Source organism: Lonchura striata, chromosome 15 (assembly GCF_050655825.1).
Source record: "Lonchura striata isolate lonStrDom1 chromosome 15, ASM5065582v1, whole genome shotgun sequence".
NCBI lineage: Eukaryota > Metazoa > Chordata > Aves > Passeriformes > Estrildidae > Lonchura > Lonchura striata.
Genome location: NC_140717.1, coordinates 9,968,574 through 9,989,444, shown reverse-complemented (window position 1 = coordinate 9,989,444; position 20,871 = coordinate 9,968,574). Strand labels below are relative to the sequence as shown.

Below are 20,871 nucleotides of genomic sequence, written 5' to 3'. Positions count from 1 at the left end.
CGGCGCGGCTCGGTGGCGGGCGGCGGAAGGGCCGCCCCGCGCGGCGCGCCGGCCAATGGGCGCGCGGGCCCGCCCCGGCCGCACCAGCTGGAGGGGCGATGTCTGTTGACAGGAGCCGCCCGGGCCGCGGCGCTGCGGTGAGGGGCCGGGCCGGGCCGGGCAGCGGGGCCGCCGCACCCCGGCCCCGCCGGCCGCGCCAGGGAAGGCAGCGGACGATGGCGGCTCCCCGCTGTCTCCCCCGCTCGGTCCCCTCGGGCGGGGAGAGGCGCGGGGAAGGGGCCGGGCTGGCTGCGGGGGGCCGAGGCGCAGGGAGGGAGGGAGGGAGGGTTTGCGGCGCCGCACAAAAGGGAGCGGCGGGGCCGGGGCAGCCGCGGGGCCGGGGCAGCCGCGGGCATGCGGGAGGGATGCGGGGTAGCGGGGGTGCCGGGCAGCGCTGTGCCGGCCCGGGTGCCGTGTGGTGACGGGGTTTGCGCTCGCTTTGTTTGTTTGTGTCAGATGTGAATCCAAATGGAGCGGTCGGAAGGAGGCGAGCAGAGCCAGCAGCAGCCGCAGCCCTGGGGGAAGCTGATCCGGCTGGGTGCCGATGAGGCGGAGCCGCACGTCCTGCTGCTGAAAAGAGAATGGACCATTGGGCGCAAGAAAGGTGGGACGGGGACGCGCTGCGCTGGCCTGGGGCGGTGCTCGGGGGACAGCGGCCATCCCCCTGCTGGCCTTTACAGCTTGGAAGCGGACTGAAACTAGTTGGGTTTGACTGAAACTAGTTGGGTTTGGTGCTTTCAGCTGTTGGAGGTGCTTGCCAGGCCCCCCGCCCCCTATTCCCAATTTACCTCTTAGCTGTGTGAATATGTAGTTTTATGCTGACCTTTTGTTTTCAGTAACTTGTGGCACGTTTCGAAGTCAGTGTCCCTTTTAGGTAGTCTGTGGCAGCTTGTATAAATAAGGAAACCCGGTTGTTGATTCAGAAGTTTCTGTGTTTCAGGTTTGTTTGTGTTCTAGTTTCATTTCTGTGGTTAAAATAAATTGGAAATGCAATGCAAAATGCTTCGGCTTCACAGAGAAGAAAACACCCACATAAAAGCCCTTAATTCTTCTGGCCATATAAAGACTGCCAACAAGTACTGAAAGTTCTCTGAGAGTCGATTTGAAAGCTTTTTTCCCAGAGTCTAGGACTTGTACTACTTCCCTTTATTTTAAAGGATTTCATGCTCACTGTATTTGAAAGAAGGACTGAAGTTTTTAAACTTCCTTTTATGCTGCCTTGACAGTGCTGATTTTCTTTTTCCTGTTTGTCAGTTCAAGCTGTTTGGCTGATCAGTCACTTCCTGTAAATAGCTGTGAACAAACACCAGATGCTATAGCTCTATGACAAAGGCAGACAGTGTCTTGCAGGAAAAATGTTTTGCAAATTTACAGTTGGTGGTATCTATTGAGATTGCTTATCATTTATCTGTGGGTAAATTCTTCAAGCTGACGTCTGTTTGAGGGTTGTCTGGCAGAAAATAAAAGGTGAAATCTTTCTTGTTTAGTTGCTTTCATAGCTGTTTGCTAATGGCTTAGTTGAATGGATGGTTACTAGAATACCAAATTGTGATTTATAAGCAATATGAGGTAGTGCCTGCTGCTTTCCTGCTGGATCTGTTGTTGAGATCAGTTCACCCACAGTGTGAATAGGTAGAGGGGAATCATGATTGTTAGTTATAACTTTGGTGTAAGCTAGTGCTTTGAGTCCTTTGTGAGAGATCAGTGGAGAACCTTGAGTGTTGCTTTAAATATTCAATGTTAAAGTGAGGTAAAAAGACAAGATTTTCTCAGAGCCCTTGAGTTGTAGGTAGGAAGGTTTTTATTGCATTGTCATTACACTTCTCCTGTGTATCCCTAAATCTTAGTCCTGGATTTGTAATTCTCTTCAGCTTTATTAACATAATAATGTCAAGAGAGATGAGGAAAACTTTCCTGTTTAAAAAACAAACAAATGACTGTAAGATAGAACAGTGATAATAATTTTTACATATTTTTCTTTTAACAATTATTGGTTCCTACCACTTCCCCCCAATACACCAGAATAGAACAGAAGTTAAATTCAATGAAACAGCATTACTATGATGTGGGAAAAGAGCTGAGTGCTGTGGCATGTGCCTTTAGGAGTTAAATTGAGCACTTCAGATATGTGTGGATATTTCTGTAGCGCTCTAGAAAAGAGTTATTGTGATTTGATTTCCATCTTTGAGGGCTAGGACTGGGGGGAAAAAGGAATTGAAACATCTTCACATGGTTGAAATGGTTATATCAGCACATGGGGCTATCTCACCACTTGTATTTATGTGTTTCACACTGGGCTGTGTTGCTGCCTGTGTGACAGCAGAAGTTTTGAACTATTGCAGATGTACATGAGTCAGTTTATGTTGCATTTATAGCCATGTAGAATGCTGATCTGACTGTGTAATGTGTATTTTTAAGCTTGCTGGAAAATCTTTCTTTTTAAGGCTGTGACTTATCTTTCCCTGGCAACAAGTTGGTGTCTGGAGATCACTGTAAAATCATAGTGGATGAAGAGTCTGGTCAAGTGTCATTGGAAGACACAAGGTTGGTTTCTCAGAATGTTTTTGGAGGTACTGTTGTCAAAAGCTCAGCAGGTATTTAATACTAACCCTGAGATACCATAATAGCATATTTAATTGCCTTCTGGGTTGAAACAGGGATTCGACATGATATCCTTCAAAACCTCAAATGCGAAACTTTCCTCTTTATCTTTGTATATCATGGGCACATTCTGCTGACCTGCCAAAGTGCCCCTGATGGCAGCTCTGCCCCCGCTTTGTTGTCATCTGCAAATGTCATTAGGTGTATTCCCTCTCCTCTTCAGGTTGTAATTAAAGATAGGTCCAGGATATCCAGGATAGACTCCTGCAGGGTTTACACTCCCAGAAGCTGTGGCACAGAATGCTAAATTTTTGGGAAAAAAAGATTAGCTGAGATGTCTGGGAAAGGTTTATAGTTGTCATTCTCCAGTATAACCCTAAATTTCAGGATGTTCCAAACAACAAACCAAGCCATGTTTGCCTGTCATGGCAGTCTCAGAGTGTAGCTATAAATCTCACTTGAGAAACTGTCCCTGGCAGAATTGGTTTAAACCAATGTTATGACAGAACAAGCTAAATAAATTGTGCATGATGCAGAAACATTCCTGCCTATTTTTCTTTTCCTTACCACCCCCTGAGACAGAAGGTGCAGCCAGCAGAAAATCAGAAAAGCCAAATTAAATTTAATTTTGTGAATGGTATATTCATGAGAAGGTGAGGCATGTTATAAGGTAGTGTAGCAAAAGGCAGCACCCATGGAGCTTTGCCAGGGAGTTGCTTGTGCCTGTTACACTTCTGTGTATCTAACAAAGAGTAAATCCCTGGAGTGCTCTCCCTGTTGTGAGTTGAAGTGTAGCTGCCAGTTGCTGAATCGAGAAACCAAACAGGTTTGATATGACTGCCTCCAGAAAACTCTTCTGGTTCTTCTGGGTCTTCCAATGTTTGTGCCAAATAGCAGATGAGTCCCAAAAAATCAAGCTGAAAGAAGATGGTTCTTGAATGTTTGAATTGGCAGTAAAGATGCCCAGAGTCACAGAAAAATACTGCAAGGTCAGCTTTTTCTTCTATGAGTGGAAAATAATTTGGAAACATTGCTGTGGTCAAGCTCACATTTCTCTGGTGAAGAGGAATGCATTGAAGGAGGCAGTGAGTATGGGACAGTCAAACTGAGTGGACTTTGTTTCTCTGTTGTGTTTAATCCAAAGAACATAATCAAATATATGTAGTCAGACAATATTTTTTCTTCTGATGGTATAATGAGTTCTTGAGTATACTTTGAAAGAATTACCCAAAATTTGCAGGTGAAAGAAAATGTGTAGAGCATTCGAAATCATTGAGTAAATAAAAGTTTGGAAGTAGCAAAAGCCAAGAGTTAGCAAATAGTAAAATCAAATACTCAGACTCACCCTCTTTTGGGATATGTTTCTGCTTTATTTTCCAAACCATGCACTAGTTGCTTTGTACTGCTTCAAAGAAAACAAACTGTACAAGCTGACCTAATACAGTGGAGGCAGCAGTTGGATTTCTCCCAGTAAAAGCAGCTGTAAGATTCTCCATTTTGAAAAAGTAATTTTAAAGGCAACTAGTGTCATTTCTTGTTATTTTCTAGGATGTTTTCCTTTTAAGATTCTAAGTAGTAGGTGATGTTTCTGATCAGTAAACTATTTAGACTAGGCTGATACTCATGACAGGCAAGCAGATACTCAATTTCTGTGGGTAAATTGGAGGTTGGTGCTGGTGTCCCTTCTGCTACTGAATCCTCCTCACCCTTCAGTCAAAACTATGTCTATGAACATTGAAAGTGTGGAGAATTACAGTACAGAAAGGATTCTGTACCTTAATAGAATTCAAAACTCATTTCAGTTTACAGTGTGTTCAGGATTATATGCACTTTAATATCAGATAACTGTTGACCCAGAAGCTTTAACATAAACTACATTGTTTTCCTGGATGGGTGCAAATAAATATTAGAAATTATTAGACTGGCATTTTTCTTGGAAGGGTATGAAAGTTTCATACAATACATAAATCATTCATCTACTTCAAAAGTAACCCTGTTCTGAGTGAAACTGTTCATATCTATTCTGCACAGCAGATGGGATTGGGAAGTAAGCAGAATTTATGGTTCATTAATGAAACTGTAGAGTCATCAACCACATGGTAATTGAGTCAAGGCCTGATTTTTTTTCTTTCACTGTTTAAAAAAGTGACATTGGAACATTTTGTGACATAGTTTCGCAACACAGTTTGTATCTCGTTGTACTGTTTTTCTTCTCCCCCTGAAAAATGGTACAGCCCCAGTTGGCATCAATTCAATATCAAGTCCTAATGAATGGCCTTCATATCTGGGATTCTCATTGTACTTTGTACTTATTTTATGGGGAGTTTAATTTGAAACACCAGAGGAATGTACAAGTGTCATAATATATCATGTGTGTCTGGTTAAAAAATAGCCACAACATTAATCTGGAATGTCACCATATCTGTTAAAAGCCTCATGCTAAAGCCTGGAATTGGAAGTGAAAGACTGATAAAATTATCTGGGATAGTTGAATAATTTTTTCCCTTTGGTTGTTGGCTGAGAGATAAATACAACTGCTTTCATTTACTAATGCATTGAAGAAAAGCTTATGGTTTTCTGTGTTAAGTGATAACCATTTATTCCTATTTCATTTGAGTCCATGTGTGCCAAATAATTCATTAGTCAGCTCTCATTGAAGTCTATGTAATTACAGAACTGAAAAGATGGGGCTGTCTGTGGTCAATTTGATGAGTAGGATGTTGCATAGCTATTCTGCATCTTGCTTTGTGTAACCAAGCCTGAGTGGTTACTTGATGCATGATATTTTGGAGTTTTTCCTTTCCCCAAAGATACCTTGTGTTACTGTCCCTCAGAATAATCTTGGAACTTGGCAGTCATGACAGAGTTACTTCATAAAATACATTATTGTGATATTTTCTCCCCTATGTTGAATGAAATGTTTGGGCTAGGAATTGCCTGTAGAAGCTAAAATTCAGTAAAAGACAAGTCTTTAGCTGATTTATTACAAAGTAAGTTCTAGAACACTTGAGGCAGGTGGGAGATGCCTTCTGGAAAACTGAGGAGGTCAAATTTGATGTTTCCTAGTTTTGTTAAAGGACCTCTGACAGGTTTCAGAGGTTGGTGTAAACTTTACTACTTATTTGGCAATTGAAGGAAATACAAATTTTGCTTCACATAATATTTTTAAATATTATCACTGCCATCAGTGTGAAGTTAAAATCAGTGTTGTTTTTAACAGACTGACTAAAATTCTGTTTTCCTTTTAATTGCTAAACTTTGGCAATCATTTAGTGATTTCTCTGTTTTGCTAGTTCTTTAGTGCTTATGTCTTTCAGCCTAGTCAACATGTGCATGCCTGAGGGGAAAAGGACAAGCTATGAGTAGTTTTCTTGCTCATAGGAGAAGCTTGAAGTTTCATCAGTGTGACCTAAATATTTTTTTTCATTTCTTGAAATTTTAGGGTAGCTTTTCTATTTTTTTGGCATCTCATTTATGTTGGATTAGTTGATTCAACCACATAGACTGTGGAAGCAGCTGCATCAGCAAGACCAAGAACTTATACCTTGATCAAGACTTGCTGTAGTGCTTCCAAAGGGTTCGATTTTCCTTTTGCAGTTTGAATTGATACTTTTGTGTTAGAAAAGAGAAGGGGGAAGGTGCTTATTTCCAAAAAACTCCCCAGCAGTGAGGAGCAGTCCGTGGTGCCCTGGGCACGGGCTGTGCTCCAGGAGGTGGCAGCACAGCTTTGCTGTTATTTCTTGCAGCTGCTCTGCAGAGAGGGAAAAGCAGAGAAAGGAGGTGTTTTCTGTTCATTCATATTTGGTACCAGTTGCTGAGATTTTGAGTGGCAGGAATCTGAAATCTGAGGGAGCTGCAGCCCTGAAGGATGCTTACTGCAAGTGAGCTGGAGTTATTCAGTACTTCAATAACTTGACCTGGTTATACAACATTAATGGCTCATGTATACAACATTGCCCGTAGTTAAGGGGATAAAAAAATTAATCAGCAATGCTCTGCATTTTCATTTTCCCTAGTTTAATTTTTTCTACAAGTATTGCATTTTTTATCAATATAAAAATAATTCACTCAAATTCATCTTTCATTATGTATCACTTTTTTTCCACCTTGGTAGCTTCTCACTTTCAAGTTGCAAGCAGTCAAAATAACCTCACAATTTTAGGTTTTTTCCTTTTTGAAGGAGGAGAGGGGAAAAAGATTAACACTGCATGGCATCTCTGACTGTACAGAAGTTTATTTGTCACAGAACCTCTTACGAAATTTCCAGTATTAAAAGGAAAACACAGCTTGGAGCTTTTTGACTTGAACTCATATTGTCCTTTCAGTTTTATACATAAAGGGTGGAGACTATTGTACAGAAACAATAATCTAATTATTTGGAGACATTGGCCAAATATCAGGGATCTCCTGTTTGGCAACTGGCATCTCTTTACCAGTAGCTTCAAATGAGCTTTGAAGTTCCAGTAGCTCTGCATTTCTGTCTTTGGAGAAATATTTTGTTTCTAGACTTCCTTTTTTAAAAATATTTTTAGTCTACTTACATTTTTAGGGGGCAGCCAATAGCCTTTCTTCTTTAAATGTAGCTTGTGCTTTCCCTTCCTTCTCCCATGTAATTATGAAAACATTTATGCTAAGTTATCTTTTCTTTCTCTTTACAGTACTAATGGAACAGTAATAAATAAACTGAAAGTGGTTAAGAAGCAGACATACCCATTACAGACTGGGGATGTGATCTATGTTGTTTACAGAAAAAATGAGCCAGAGAACAGTAAGTGAATAATACTTTTTAAATGGCATGCTTAGTCATTTTCTTTTGAGTCATGAGGGAAAAGAAATATCAGTATAATAAAATTGAGTAGTTCTGCTTTAAAGGGAAATGTGTTTAAAAACAAGTCTCTAGAGAAGAGGTCATGGATGTGCCAGTTTTTACAGAGATAAATCTGAGCAACTGTCTGAAATTTAAATGTCCCTAGAAGTAATTTTGGTAGAACTAATGCATGGAATGGTAAGTAATGAGGTTCTAATCACATGTCCAGTGCTTCTTTTAGAAGTCAAATTGCTGGGGTAGTTAGTGATACTTTATATATCCCAGGGAAGCAGTTTTTAGTGCCAGTAGGAAAGGCTGCAAAAGCTTTTTGTTTAGTGTGTATGGGGTTTTTTTGTGTGTAAGTTGGCTTTTTTTTTTTTGTTTTAAAGAGGGAAGAAAAATGGGGGGAGATGGGGAAAGCCCTACAGTGAAAGTAGAATTGGTAAACCTGGAACAACACTGTATTTACAATTTTTGTACAGAAATAAACATATAAACTGTTAATTTAAAAATTCTAGATACATACTCACTATGTAAATACTTCCTTTATTAAATTACTGTTAATCTATATACAGACAAATTTATGCTGTCTGGTGTAAATGTTACATGATGCATTGATAAGCTGTATTTTTCTGTCTGTGGAGTTTATCTCACAAATCCTTTCTAAGTTGGCACTATTGCAGTTGATGCTACTTAGATGAATCACTTGGCTGAATTTTCCAGGCAATGAACTGAATCACTGATTTCCATTTGGGTTAATAAGTAGTTAAATTACCAAGCCTCCACTTTTGCTTTTTCAGCTTTTCCATATTGAAACAGAGAAAAATTTGGATAGGGCATGCCTGTTTGGCGATTCTAAGTCCTACTGAAGGAGACAATATTTTAACTTCTGATCAAAAAAAGGATTGCTGCAAACTAAGGCAGTCTTATTTACTTGGAGGTGACAAAAAGGTAGCAAGGTAGAGGAGTTTTTGGAACAATATTAAGTTCAAGTAAGACTGAAAAGAAAAGGATATTATCCAGTTGGTTTTATTAATAGATTCTAAATTAGTTTCTGGCTCAAACTAATGGCATGTCCCAATCTGTATTTTGAGAGTTCATGTAGTTCACAAAGAAATGAAATAATATTGATTGAAGAGGTTGAGAAGTGAGCTCAGAAATAATAAGCTTCTTCGAAGAACTTTGATTCAAGTATCAGTAGAAATACAGTCTGTTCTGACAGAGCAGATTTTAGGCTTAAGAAATGATTAAGCCTCTGGTTCCATGGCTGGCACAAGTTAAACGTCACACAAAAGCTGCTCTGCCTGGTTTCCTGGGAAGAAAAGATCTTGCTGTGCTGCTCCTAATTGCCTCCTAAATAGGAGTATTAACATGGTACTATTGAGGTGACCCCTCATTTGCCTCTTCCATTGTCAGACACTTTAGGGATGCAGCCACTTGTGAATAGAAGTTGTTTATGTGGGATTAAGTTTAGTGAATTTTTGTTTAAAGAGCATGATTAATATTTTTAATTCTCTTTCAGATGTTGCTTATCTTTATCAATCCTTAAACACAAAACATGATGCAACTCAAGAACCAGTAGGTAAGGAAGTAATTAGAGATCCATGAAGAGGAGCTAAGCTCCAATGAACTAATGTAGCCCTCTTGAGAGAGTTTGATTCCTTGGAATTTTGAAGCCATGATGTGGTGACTGTGACACAGATATTTTTCTTTCCTTTCCCTCCTTCCAACTGTAGAAGTTAATGTAGAAAACCAATGCCATGTGACCAAAGATACCTCAAGTACAGGAAGAAGTAATGATGAGACTCAAATTACCTCATCACTGTCAACTACTCAGTCTTGCTATGAGGAACCACAGCCATCTACTTCTACGTCAAACCTCTTTAATGCTTCTGCTACCTCTCCGCTTGGGTCTGCATCTGTTCAGCAGGATAATCCATCTACATCTGGTGAGACTTGGGTCAAGTATTTAAAGTTTGATCACACAGTTATAGAATATGCTGAGTTGGAGAGGACCCATGAGGATCACTGAGTCCTGCTCATCAACTGTTACTCCAGTTTTTAATTTAAACAGATTGATCTCTTGCCCCTATCTCAGTCTAGAATTTGCTTTGTAAAGTTCTAGTGAAAATACCAGGTGGATATGTGCAGTTTAACTTTCTCTCTGTGGCCAGGCAGGGTAAATCCTGATGGATGAGTTGGAAGGAATTGTGAGAATTCCTGTATGCATTTGTCAGCAGTTCACTGGGCCCTCACTGGCTCCTATGGAAACAAAGCTTTCCCTTTGCTGTGATCCCAACCTGTTATGTATGATCAGTATTGCATAACTTTGGCCTGGCATCTTTGTCAGGAAGACCTGGTGTGGATAATAGTCTTAAGAATAAATACTCACCAATTGAAAGAGGAATGGGGGTTTTAAGTAGGGTTACACAACTAATAGGTTTTTTCCCCCAGGTTTTCCAATTAGATTGGTTCAGAGTGTGTTTAGTATGTTATGCAGTCTTTGCTTTTCTACTCCACTTTTTCCTATTCAGATGTTTGGATTGATGCGTGTGCCATGTCAGGGTTTGAGTACCTTTTGTTTTCACATATCCCATAGCTGTGTGCAGCCATGTTCATGTTTCTGTTTTTATTTTATAGGATCACAGTCCTCAGTTGTCACTCCTGTGCCTGCATTCCCCATCTTAGAATCCATGTGTCTAAGAGCACTGCACAACAAGCATGAAAAGGTGGATGTGAATGCTGAAACTTCTGCAATTGCTACAGAAATCACTGACAAAGAAAATGCAGAATCAGATTCTCAAAGAACAGGGGAGGAGGAGAGTTTGGAACCTGCTAAGAAGAAACTAAAAGGAGGCTAGTATACTATAGTATTCTGCAACTTAACCCTCACCCCTCTCTCTCCAAATTGAATTACAACAGCTGTCATCAGTCCTTCAGCTTTTGTCTCACTTACTTGATTTCTGGTCCCATGAAAATAATGTCTTCAGTAGTAGAAGCTGTAGTGTGTAAAGCAAGAGCCTCTTTTGTGACTATGAACAGTGAATCGGTGCCTATCTTTCAGGGATTTTTTTAATACTTGAATAAAAATAAGTTAAAAAAAATGCTTTAAAAACTATCTCCTCCTGTTTTTGTAGATGAAGATACCTGTCCAAATCTTTCACCAGCAGCTTCAAGTGAATGTATAATTAAAATTGGCTCTGAAGATGCAAAAGCATCAAATGTGAAACCAGATAAGATGGAAGAGACGTTAACTTGCATTATCTGCCAAGAACTGCTGCATGACTGTGTAAGGTATGTAAAAGTGACAAAAGCTTTAATCGTGGTAATAATGCAAGAAATCCAGTAACAACTGTTTGAGGAGGTCAGGATAATGAGCATTTTCACAAGCCCTCTTGATTTTCCTTTTCCTACCCTATGTAGATAGTCAAATCAATGCTAAATGGTTTTTTCAGGGTTATGGGTGTATCTGAAAAAAATGGAAGATTTGTATTTAGACTCCTTTTCTTTGTTTTCCAGCTTGCAGCCTTGTATGCATACTTTTTGTGCTGCCTGCTACTCAGGATGGATGGAAAGATCTTCTTTATGTCCAACTTGTCGTTGTCCAGTAGAACGTATTTGTAAAAATCACATATTGAACAACTTGGTTGAAGCTTATCTGATTCAGCATCCAGGCAAGTTGAATAGTGTCTGTGGCAGAATCCAATGGATTTCACACATGAGCTGCATAACTGATGTCAGGACATACTCTTACCTATAAAATACCTGAGTGGGTTTTTACCCTGCTGTTTTCTCTGACATGGCTTGTCAGAAAACAAGTGCATTTAACATCACATAATAAACTGTGGAAGGTAATGTAATAATGTGAGTGTGCTAAGAATGCTTCATTTTAATTTATTAATTAATCTTGAGAAGGATGCTTTGGAGAAATATATTTGAATGTAGATTTCATTAAGTTTGATCATGACTTCTTGAAAACAAAATTTGTTGCCTGATACTGGACCTTCTTAACAGAGAGGGGAGTTTAACAAAGACGATCTACAACTCTCTCATCCAAAACCAACTCTTATGGAAATGAAAACACAATAATGGTAACTGTATTAATAGAGTGCAGATAAGGGATGTGAGGTGTTATTTTCTCTTGAAATTTCAATTTTGTTCTCATGCCAGATAAATGTCGCAATGAAGATGATGTTCGGAGCATGGATGCCAGAAACAAAATCACTCAAGACATGTTGCAGCCTAAGGTGCGGAGATCTTTCTCAGATGAGGAGGGAAGTTCTGAAGATTTACTGGAATTGTCCGATGTAGATAGTGAATCCTCAGATATCAGGTATGTCTGTTTTTAAGTTGGGTGCTGAATTAGATGTGCCTGTGTTTGAATGCACAGACCCACAAACTGAGTTAGTTTCACAAATGCTCTTATTCCTGATAGTGTTTCTGTGAGTATTGCCAGAATCTGTTTGCAGATTAAGTTCACTCTTGACAGTAATTAACCTTGTAGTTTTGCTAGCCATGCTTTTGAACCTTGAGCAATCAGCAGAAACTAGAACTTTCTAGAAGTCCAGCAAGATTCAATTTGGAACCAACAGTTCTATGTTGAATTGTGCAAAAGAAAAAAATACAAGTTTCTGGCTAAGATTTTATCAGGAGATAAAGCAGTCCATGATCTTTGAATGGGTTTGCAATGATTGTGCTTTCTTATGTGTCTGTAATGCTGCTCTCACTTGGTATATGGTACCAAAGTGGCTGATGCTTAACTCTAGAAATTCCCAAGTACCAAAATACCTTCTCTTTATTTTCAATAGCAAACACTTTTTGCTCCATGTCTACATTGGAGCAGAAGAATTCTTGTTGATAATTCTTGTATGGGAACAGAAGAATTCTTGTAGATAACTATTCCAGCTTTGTTCAGCTCTCTTGGTCACATTACTCTTTTTTTTCCCTTTTCCTTTTGTTTAAAACTTCTTGAGGAATACTACAAAACTCAAATTTTTTATCTGTCACAACTCCAGCAGAGCTAGGAACTGAGTTTACATAAACTTTCATCTGTTACTGAATGAGGAAATCCTAAATTTAAACTAAGAGAATCTGACCAACCTTGTCTAACGTAGTGATGTAAGTTCTGTTTGCATTTGTTTGGTATAATTTCATATTGTTCTTTCAGTCAACCATATATAGTATGCAGACAGTGCCCAGGGTACCGAAGACACTCTGTTCCAACTGTGCCTGGCACAGGCCAGGAGACAGAAACAGGAGGAATGCAGGCTCTGGGAGATGCTCCATCAACCTCTGCCAACTTCCCTGCAGGTCAGTGTCACATTGCCCCAGCACTGCAGCACTAAAATAGGGCAACTCAGACGCTTGGGGCAGAGTCACAGAATGGCTGGAGTTGGAAAGGAGCCTTGAAGATCATCTCTAACTCCCCTGAGCTAAACAATGAGCTGTGCTACAACAATGAACTAAATTAGATCTAAGCAAGCTCCCTCTCACAGGACTGTGAGAGTAATGTCCACACCAATGTCTCTGCGAACACAGTATTTGGCTGTAATTGTCCAAAATGGGTTGTTGATGGATGATGAGATGGTTGAAAAGTTCTTAACTTTTCTACATTCTGAAATATTTTACACACCTGTGCAGTTTAGAAGTCTGAATGCTGTTTTTTTTTGCTGTTTCATAGAGTCTTTGTAAAAAGGTTGCTTGTTACTTTGAGATTTTTATATTGTTCACTAAGAGTCCCCATCCAGATTGCAATTGTGTAAATTGTTGAATCTTTTTTTCTTTCCTTTTTAACTCATCCAGCTGTTCAGGAGTACGTGTGTCCTGCTCAAGGAAGTCATGTAATATGCACATGCTGCTTTCAGCCAATGCCTGACCGAAGAGCAGAGCGTGAGCAGAATCCTCATGTTGCTCCTCAGCAATGTGTGTACACTTTTAATTTTGTTTTCTACAGAACTCTCTCCTTATTTATTATTAAACTTAAATTTACTTGAAGACTGTTTTTTTTATGAATCTTCTTCATTTGGACGCTTGTAATGACAGCATGAAAGAATATTCCTTTATAGAATTTATTCGTCCTTTAAAGAATGTATTTTAAATTAGGAAGTTGTACCTTTTTCAAACCAAGTTTTTCAGGGCTCTGTTACTGATTTATGAGAATGGTTGAGTTTTGTTGTGTTCAGATCCTTACAGGGGTTTTCTTTATTTTACAGGCACAGTTTGTCTGCAGCCCTTCTGCCACTTGTACTGGGGCTGCACTCGCATGGCATGTTTTGGCTGCTTGGCACCATTCTGTGGTATTGTGGAGTCATTTTTTGCTTATCAGTCTGTTTAATTTGCAATTATGTCTGCCTGTCTTGAACTTTAAGTAATTTAAGAGACATAGATTAGTTTGTAGCACAGTCATGCAAAAAGAAGCCAGGCCTGTGTGCTCACATGACAAACAGAGAAAATTGAAGTAGCATGCATCTTAACTTTGAGAGGATTTAACTTTGTGTCTTCATACAATATTGGGGTTAGAAATAACACTTGCTGAGCACAATTCTTTCCAATATAAAAAACCGTGGTATAGTTCAGTCTAGTAAGAGAATCATACAAACCAGTGCAAAAGCACAGAACATCTGATGGTAACAGATCAGAAAAGAACCTTGCCCTCTTAAACATGCAGGCTTCTGAAACTCAGGATTTTTTGACATTTAAAAAAGTAAATTAGGACAGTTAGAATGGTTTGGCTGCAGTTTGGAGCTAATAGAATATGTCTGACTAGCACTGGTAATTTGTGGAGCTTGGTAGTGTTTGTGGACTGAAACTGAAATTTTAAAATCTCAGTATCTTGTCTTTGCCACTAGAAGTTATAAATCACATGCATTAGCAAATGTTGAAGGCAGTCATGTACTTGGTGCTCTCATGAGCCTGTGCATGTTATTTCAGGAAACAGAAGAACCTTTAGAAAATGTGTGAGGGCCACAGGGTTTGGGCAAGAAATAGTAACTTTTCTTCTTCTTGTTCCGATTAGAAATAAATCTTGGTGATAAGTGTTTAGATGGAGTTCTGAATAACAACCACTATGAATCAGATATCCTAAAGGTATGTTTAAAAATCATTGTGTGTGATAATAACAAATATACAAAGTTTAAGATGTACTCACTGATGAAATGGAAGCAATGTGCTGCCTAACAGTTACAGTGGCAGCAGCACTGTGTCACTTGCAGAACCTGACTCTAAAAGGCTGATTAAATGAGTTCCAAATGATCATCCAAAATACTATTTAAGAGAAAAACAATTCTGTAGAAACATGCCAGGAAAGCAACACTTGATAAACATTTTGTCCCAGACAAGTTAAATTTCACACTAACTTGTATGGAAAATATTTTGCCCATACTATAACAGGGTTGCCTAAATTAGGTAAACTGGGTGTAATCTTCATTTGAGGTAAATGAGAATGTGACTGGAATTAATCTATTTGCAAACTTTTGGCAAAAGTGGAGATCTGAAAAAATGATGCTTAGTGGAAGGTTTTATTGGTGGTCTGAATGTATCATGCTAATTAAGTTACAGGTATTTAATTTTTACTTGTCATCAGCATAAACCCATTCTGAAAACATAGTTACTGGTAGATTTGGAAATATTTGAGAATAAATGGCTTGCTTACTGTTTAAGATTGGAGAATTTTCTAGATTAAACACTTAAATTGCTCTTTTCAGGATTACCTGGCATCCAGGGGTCTGACGTGGAAAAATCTGTTAAATGAAAGTCTCTTAGCTCTTCAAAGAGGAGTTTTTATGTTGTCAGGTATGTGTTGTGTTCAGTTTGCACGCGCATGACTCCTTGTCTGGATGTAAACTCAGCAATGTTATCAAGAAGTTTGGAGTTCTGTGTACAGAACCAGTGCAGTCCTGGTTCTTTAGTTAAACCTGATTTATTAAGCCTTACATTTTTACAAACTGTTTTTCTCCCCAGATTACAGAATTACTGGGAACACAGTGCTTTGCTACTGTTGTGGCCTTCGCAGCTTTAGAGAACTCGCCTACCAGTACAGGCAGAATATTCCTGTTGCTGAATTGCCAGGTGGGGACTGTTTTGCACAATAAGAACGGGGAAAGTAATTTAAAGAGTTAACAGGAATTTTGTCTTTGTATCAGTGTTCTTTTGGCACTTTCATGTAGCCCAGTGCAAATCTTGTTGCAGAGCTAATATCTTAGCTCCTTGCTTTACTTGTCAGCTGCTAAGCTTTTGTATAGTTATTTTCAGACTCCCTAATGGAACCTTTTCTTTCAGTATAATTTTTCATCTGTAGAACAAATATATCTGCAGAGTGAAAAGAGGAACTCAGTAAAATCAGAATGTAGTCAACAGGAACCAATTGCTGTAATTAAATATATTTTCCCATTTCAATACTTAAAATTATACATCTTCTGAAGAATTTAACATTTTACCAGCTCTCAACTAGGAACAAGAATGTTTTCTGATTCTAAATCTTTGCATCTGCAATTTTAGTATAAAACAGCATGCAAGCAGCTGTCTCTCCTTCAGACCTAAATTTGTTTGGATCAGAAGCTGTTCTGACAGATTGCTTTTAAATATTACTTTTGTCAACTTAGTTCTTGCTGTTAGCAACATCTTCCCAGTCTTAAGCTGTTGAGAACTCTGCTTGCGCTGCTGTGCATAATGAGCAAAAATTGTGTACCTAGTTTGCCCTTAGCATTGCTTTTCAGTTCAGCTGCTGGACAGCTGAGTTGTAATGCATGTGAAGGTGGGGGAAAGCAGCAAACTCTACCCAAATTAATAATCTTTCTTTTGTATGGAAATGCATCTAGAAAAATGCTGAGTGTCTAATCAAGTCCATCTCTATTAAAATAAGTGGTAAAACTTAAGTTGACAGCATTGAGAAGCAAATACTTTCATCATAAGTCTGCATTAACATTAAAAACTAATTTTTTATCCTTCACAGAGTGTTGTGAAACAATACAGTTCTACAGTCATTTCTTGCCAATCATATGTTGTTTCTGATGAGTAACCACCATTAGCAGCGGCTTAATAATCTGGGTCACTTTAATGACTTTGGTAATAAATGCAGTATTCTGTTTGCTCTTCTTGTAGTGACTGTCACGTCACGTCCTGATTGCTACTGGGGACGCAACTGCCGAACTCAGGTCAAAGCACATCACGCCATGTAAGTTGTACACTTTAGAAGGTGGTTTTGTTTTGTGTTTCTTAAAAAAAACAAGCGAACAACGGTCTAAATGCAGCCTTTGAAGTGCCAGAACTTGCAGCATAAAGCAGGATTGGGTGAGCATTGGGGAATTTTTTTGTAATTTTTGTTCTTAACACAACTTTGAAATGAGCCCTCCGTGTATATCAAGGGCACTGCCAGGACTTGTAAGTTAATGTAACCCATGGCTGACACTTCTCGAGTCTGTTTTTCCACCCACTGGGGTGGAAGGATTCTTTTAGTGAAGTGCAGCTTCCATTGAAGGAATCAATTGGTGGGAATAATTAGCAACAGGAGCAGCTTGGAGCATGTAACATAAGCCACAGCAGGTTCCTGAGGAGTTTCTAGGTCTTGCATCTCTGACCCAAGGAATCTGGCATGCCTCAAAAATTAAATACTGAGCCTGAAAAGAGATTAACCCTCTACTTGTCAAGAGTTTTAATACCAGCCTTGGACTCCTGGTATCTGGTGAGAAATGTACTTCCAAAGTAATTCAAGCTTCTTGAGTAAAAATATCAAGGCCTCTGATGACCAATGCAGTTTTATTCTTATAAAAAAGATGCATATGTAATAAGACAACTATTAAAGACTCAATAAACAAAACAAAAATTTTCTCCCTAAGAACTTAACTGGTTTCTGGGAGGGTTGAAAAATCCTTCTAGCCTTATGAATAATTCTCTAAATTCTCAGTGTAATTTAAGATAGAGGAGCTGTTACCCCTTATTGAGAAGTTGCCTTAATGAATAGAAGATTCTGCAGTATCTTTCTAATGTTGCAATGTACATACCCGCTTAGCATAATTCCTTTAATATTTCAGGTACTGTGGGTTGAAAATAACCAGTCTGTGCAGCTCAGGCAAGCAGATCATAAGACAGACTTGTAAAATATTCATCTGCAGTCTCTTACAAATTCAAGAGTTTTACCAAATAGCTTTCAAAAATAATTTTGGATTTAAGTTGCAGATATAATTTGAAGTACCACTGCTATCTGTAACTTCACATTATAGGACTGTTTGTGTTCCCAGAGGAGATTTTGGTTTGAAATGTTAGTGTTAATTTGATATCAAAGTACTCACCAGTCATCTTTGTTCATGTTGTGGATAATTTAATCTAGAATAAAAATGACTCATGGGTTCTTTCCTTTTTTTTCCACTTTATTTTTTTCACCCCCAAGCATTAGTCCTTCCTAGAACTTTACTGTGCCTGCTACTTAGTTCCTAAAATCCATAAAAACAAACAATCCTGTCATACCACTCCTTTATATCCAGATAATATTTTAATTTTTTAATTGAGATGAATTTTTCTGCTAAGTAGTTAGATTATGTGAGCAAGGTTTTCTGATCTTTGATCTGATCCAGTTGAGGGGGAAATTCAGGGTTTCCTTTGCACCATTTCCTCCACAAGTAGTGACACACTCAACACCCCAGCTTCTGTTTCAGTTGTGTGTGAGGGGCCACATGGCCCAAGCAAGAGTAAAACAAGGAGTGAACAGTGAAATGTTTTTGAGAAGTGGGAAGAAGTGCTTGGTACTAAATTATGTTACCTGTTTAATCCAGGAAGACAGGTTTACCATTCCCATAAAACTTACATAATACAGGCTGAGAAAAACTTTTTCTTTCTAGAAGATCCTGAGCCACTAAGAGAATGTGTTTCTGTTGAAATGTAAAATTAGCCTGGTTAATTCTAGTTCTTAATGACTTGTGTAATGTTGTCTACTAAAAGTTACTAATATCTTGCAGGGGAAAATTAAATCACCGATTCCTGTTTTAATTGCCTTCTGGGTTTGAAGTATGCAGAAGTGTAGAGGAATGCTTTTTAATAACAGGTTTTCTGTGTGCATAATAAAACTATGAGGGTTAGGCAGGAGAGATGTTGAAAATCCTGTTACATGTAAAATGGCAGTAAAGTATGATCTAAAACAGGTTCTGAAAAAGAGATTTTTAGTGTGTAAATGGTCTGCTTTAGACTATTTAACATTTAAAATACCCTGTGCAAAATGCTGACTTGCTTTTGTTGCCTGACTTCTGAGAACTTTGCTACATTTTAATATTCTTATGTTTTTCTTTATTTTAGGAAATTCAATCACATTTGTGAGCAAACACGATTCAAGAACTGAAAACTTGTAGTCTGTAGAGAGGGAACAAAAGCCTGTTACACTGCTTGTACAGTTTAATGTTTCAGGGGATCTGCTCAGTTCCCCCATAGCAGGGAATCATTCACTTTTCCATCAGGTAACCTGATGTGAAATTTTTAATTTGTAGAATTTTACAGCTGTACATGAATAAGGTAGATTTTTTTTTTCCCAAGGTAGTCCAGCAAACATTGCATTCCATGCTCATGACTACAGTGTCCCTGTGTCACTTCAGTGAAGAACACAAACAAATCACACTCACAAAAACCAGCCATATCTTGGGATGACCTAAGAATAAGGAGTGTATTTGCACTACTTGTGAAGAAACTAAGAAAAATCGTTAGACTTAAAAGAGAGAAGTTTTGTAAAAGTATCTGATGGGTATTTCAAGAGCCATTAATATTTAAGGATATTGTCAGTGTATATTTGTAACTGCATTTTGCGGTAGTCTGATATTTTGTTACTACCCATTGCATTTGGACCAGAAACCACATTAATATTCCTTTTTAAAAAATCCAGCCAATAAACAGCTGTTTCAACTTAAAGCTTCTACCATATGTGCAGTGCTACAGTGGAGGTAATAGTTTCCGTTTTTAATTTAGACATGTTGATGTTTTTATTCACGTGATACTACAAAAAGAATTGCACAAAAATTTGAAGATCGCATTTAAAGTTGGGGTAATACTTGAAGCAGAACAGACATCTGCTAATATTACTTCTGTAGTGTTTTATATCAGAAGACCAAACAGTGCTTTTGACATAGAGCAGCCAGTAGGACACACTGGTTCGTTTTTTTGTATTTCTTTTTTGGTTTGATACCATGTGCTAAATATGTACCTCTGCAATGCAGCTGTTCTCTAGCATGCAGACACTGGTGAAAATGTAGAAAAAGCTATAATTTAAGACAGAATATAGAAACTTTACTGAAAGGAACAATCTTAGAGCAAATGAGTGAATTTGGACAAATTGTAGCAATATGGAGGCATTTCTGGTTAGGGATAGGGATCATGAAGGGGCACACTGGTGTCACTTACATAGGAAATGTAGACTTTATTTTCATGCCTTCTGCAGAGCTCATTCAGGAGATGTCCCAAGTGTCATTAAAAATAAAGAAATCCCAACTTTCCCTCTTCCTTTCAAATTGATTTGATCATAATCTGGTTGCTAATGTTGACAAACCTCGAATGGGACCAATTTTGTTTTCATCATACCTAGAAGAATGAAGCAGAATGAGAAGAAAGCATACAAAGTTACCTCTGTAGAGACCATGTTACTTTTAAGTATGCCTTATTTTATGAGCAGGATTTATACTTGGATGTTAAAAAGTGTACACACAGTATCTTGTGATATAATGGAGCACAAATGATGCAGCACATCGTGTCTACTGGTTGCAGTGAATTAAACAACTATTTCCAGTAATGCACATCTTAATATGAATGCTAATTAGAATGATGTCTTTCTGTTTAGATTTTTTATTTTTGAAAATAGCTGTCGCAAGGATGGGTCTGTTGACCATGCCCTTATGCTATTAAAAATACACTTTGGTGTGGACTTCTCTTCCTAATCTCTGGGCATTTTCTCCTGTGAGTAGGATTGAAATTGGATCTGGAATATTACTTGAAACTTCCTTTAACAACAACAGTGTGTTTCTGTCTTTTAGTATAAACAATGTTTTGTTGCTTCTGTATTTGTATTTTATGTTTAGATTTTTTTAATGGTTATTGTATCTTCTCAGGACAACCATTCCCAGCTGGTTTTGATCTCATTTCATCTCTGGCTGTGCATGTAGCAAATTGAGTGCAGTTGTGGAGATCAAGCCTTTGCACATTATATGCAGAAATGTGCTTTACATTTTCATTCACCACTCCCACACCCCAGATGGGCTTTCAGCACAGCCTTGTTGTTCTGAAGTTGCCTCTTGTTCTGAAGTTGTTTTGTTGGTCAGGATTAACTTGCACTTACTCAAGTTATGTTTCTGTAGGGGTGTATTGTGTGACCATAAAAAAAAAAGGGGGGGGGGAAAACCCAAACAGCAGAACTCACATGCTTAAAATCTAAAATACCTGTGCAGTAGATGTTCTTC

At 38.5% G+C, this 20,871-nt stretch overlaps 1 protein-coding gene across 6 annotated transcripts; it reads left to right on the top strand.

Moving 5' to 3' along the window:
- Position 1: 1 nt before the first annotated feature.
- On the top strand, positions 2–20,427 carry CHFR (checkpoint with forkhead and ring finger domains). Of its 6 annotated transcripts, none has more exons than XM_021544489.3 (18): positions 2–137; positions 496–643; positions 2,484–2,583; positions 7,299–7,408; positions 8,970–9,029; positions 9,184–9,396; positions 10,088–10,303; positions 10,585–10,741; positions 10,967–11,121; positions 11,618–11,780; positions 12,615–12,757; positions 13,250–13,369; positions 13,660–13,743; positions 14,463–14,533; positions 15,151–15,238; positions 15,407–15,514; positions 16,547–16,619; positions 18,731–20,427. In XM_021544489.3, the coding sequence occupies exons 2-18, from the start codon at positions 508–510 to the stop codon at positions 18,771–18,773; spliced, it is 2,040 nt and encodes a 679-aa protein (XP_021400164.1). In that variant the 5' UTR covers positions 2–137; positions 496–507; the 3' UTR covers positions 18,774–20,427. The 6 variants fall into 6 exon arrangements, with proteins under 6 accessions (XP_021400164.1, XP_085449253.1, XP_085449254.1 ...); XM_085593126.1 differs by lacking the exon at positions 2–137 and adding an exon at positions 161–200; XM_085593127.1 differs by lacking the exon at positions 2,484–2,583 and having other exon boundaries at positions 4–137.
- The last annotated feature ends 444 nt before the right edge of the window (positions 20,428–20,871 follow it).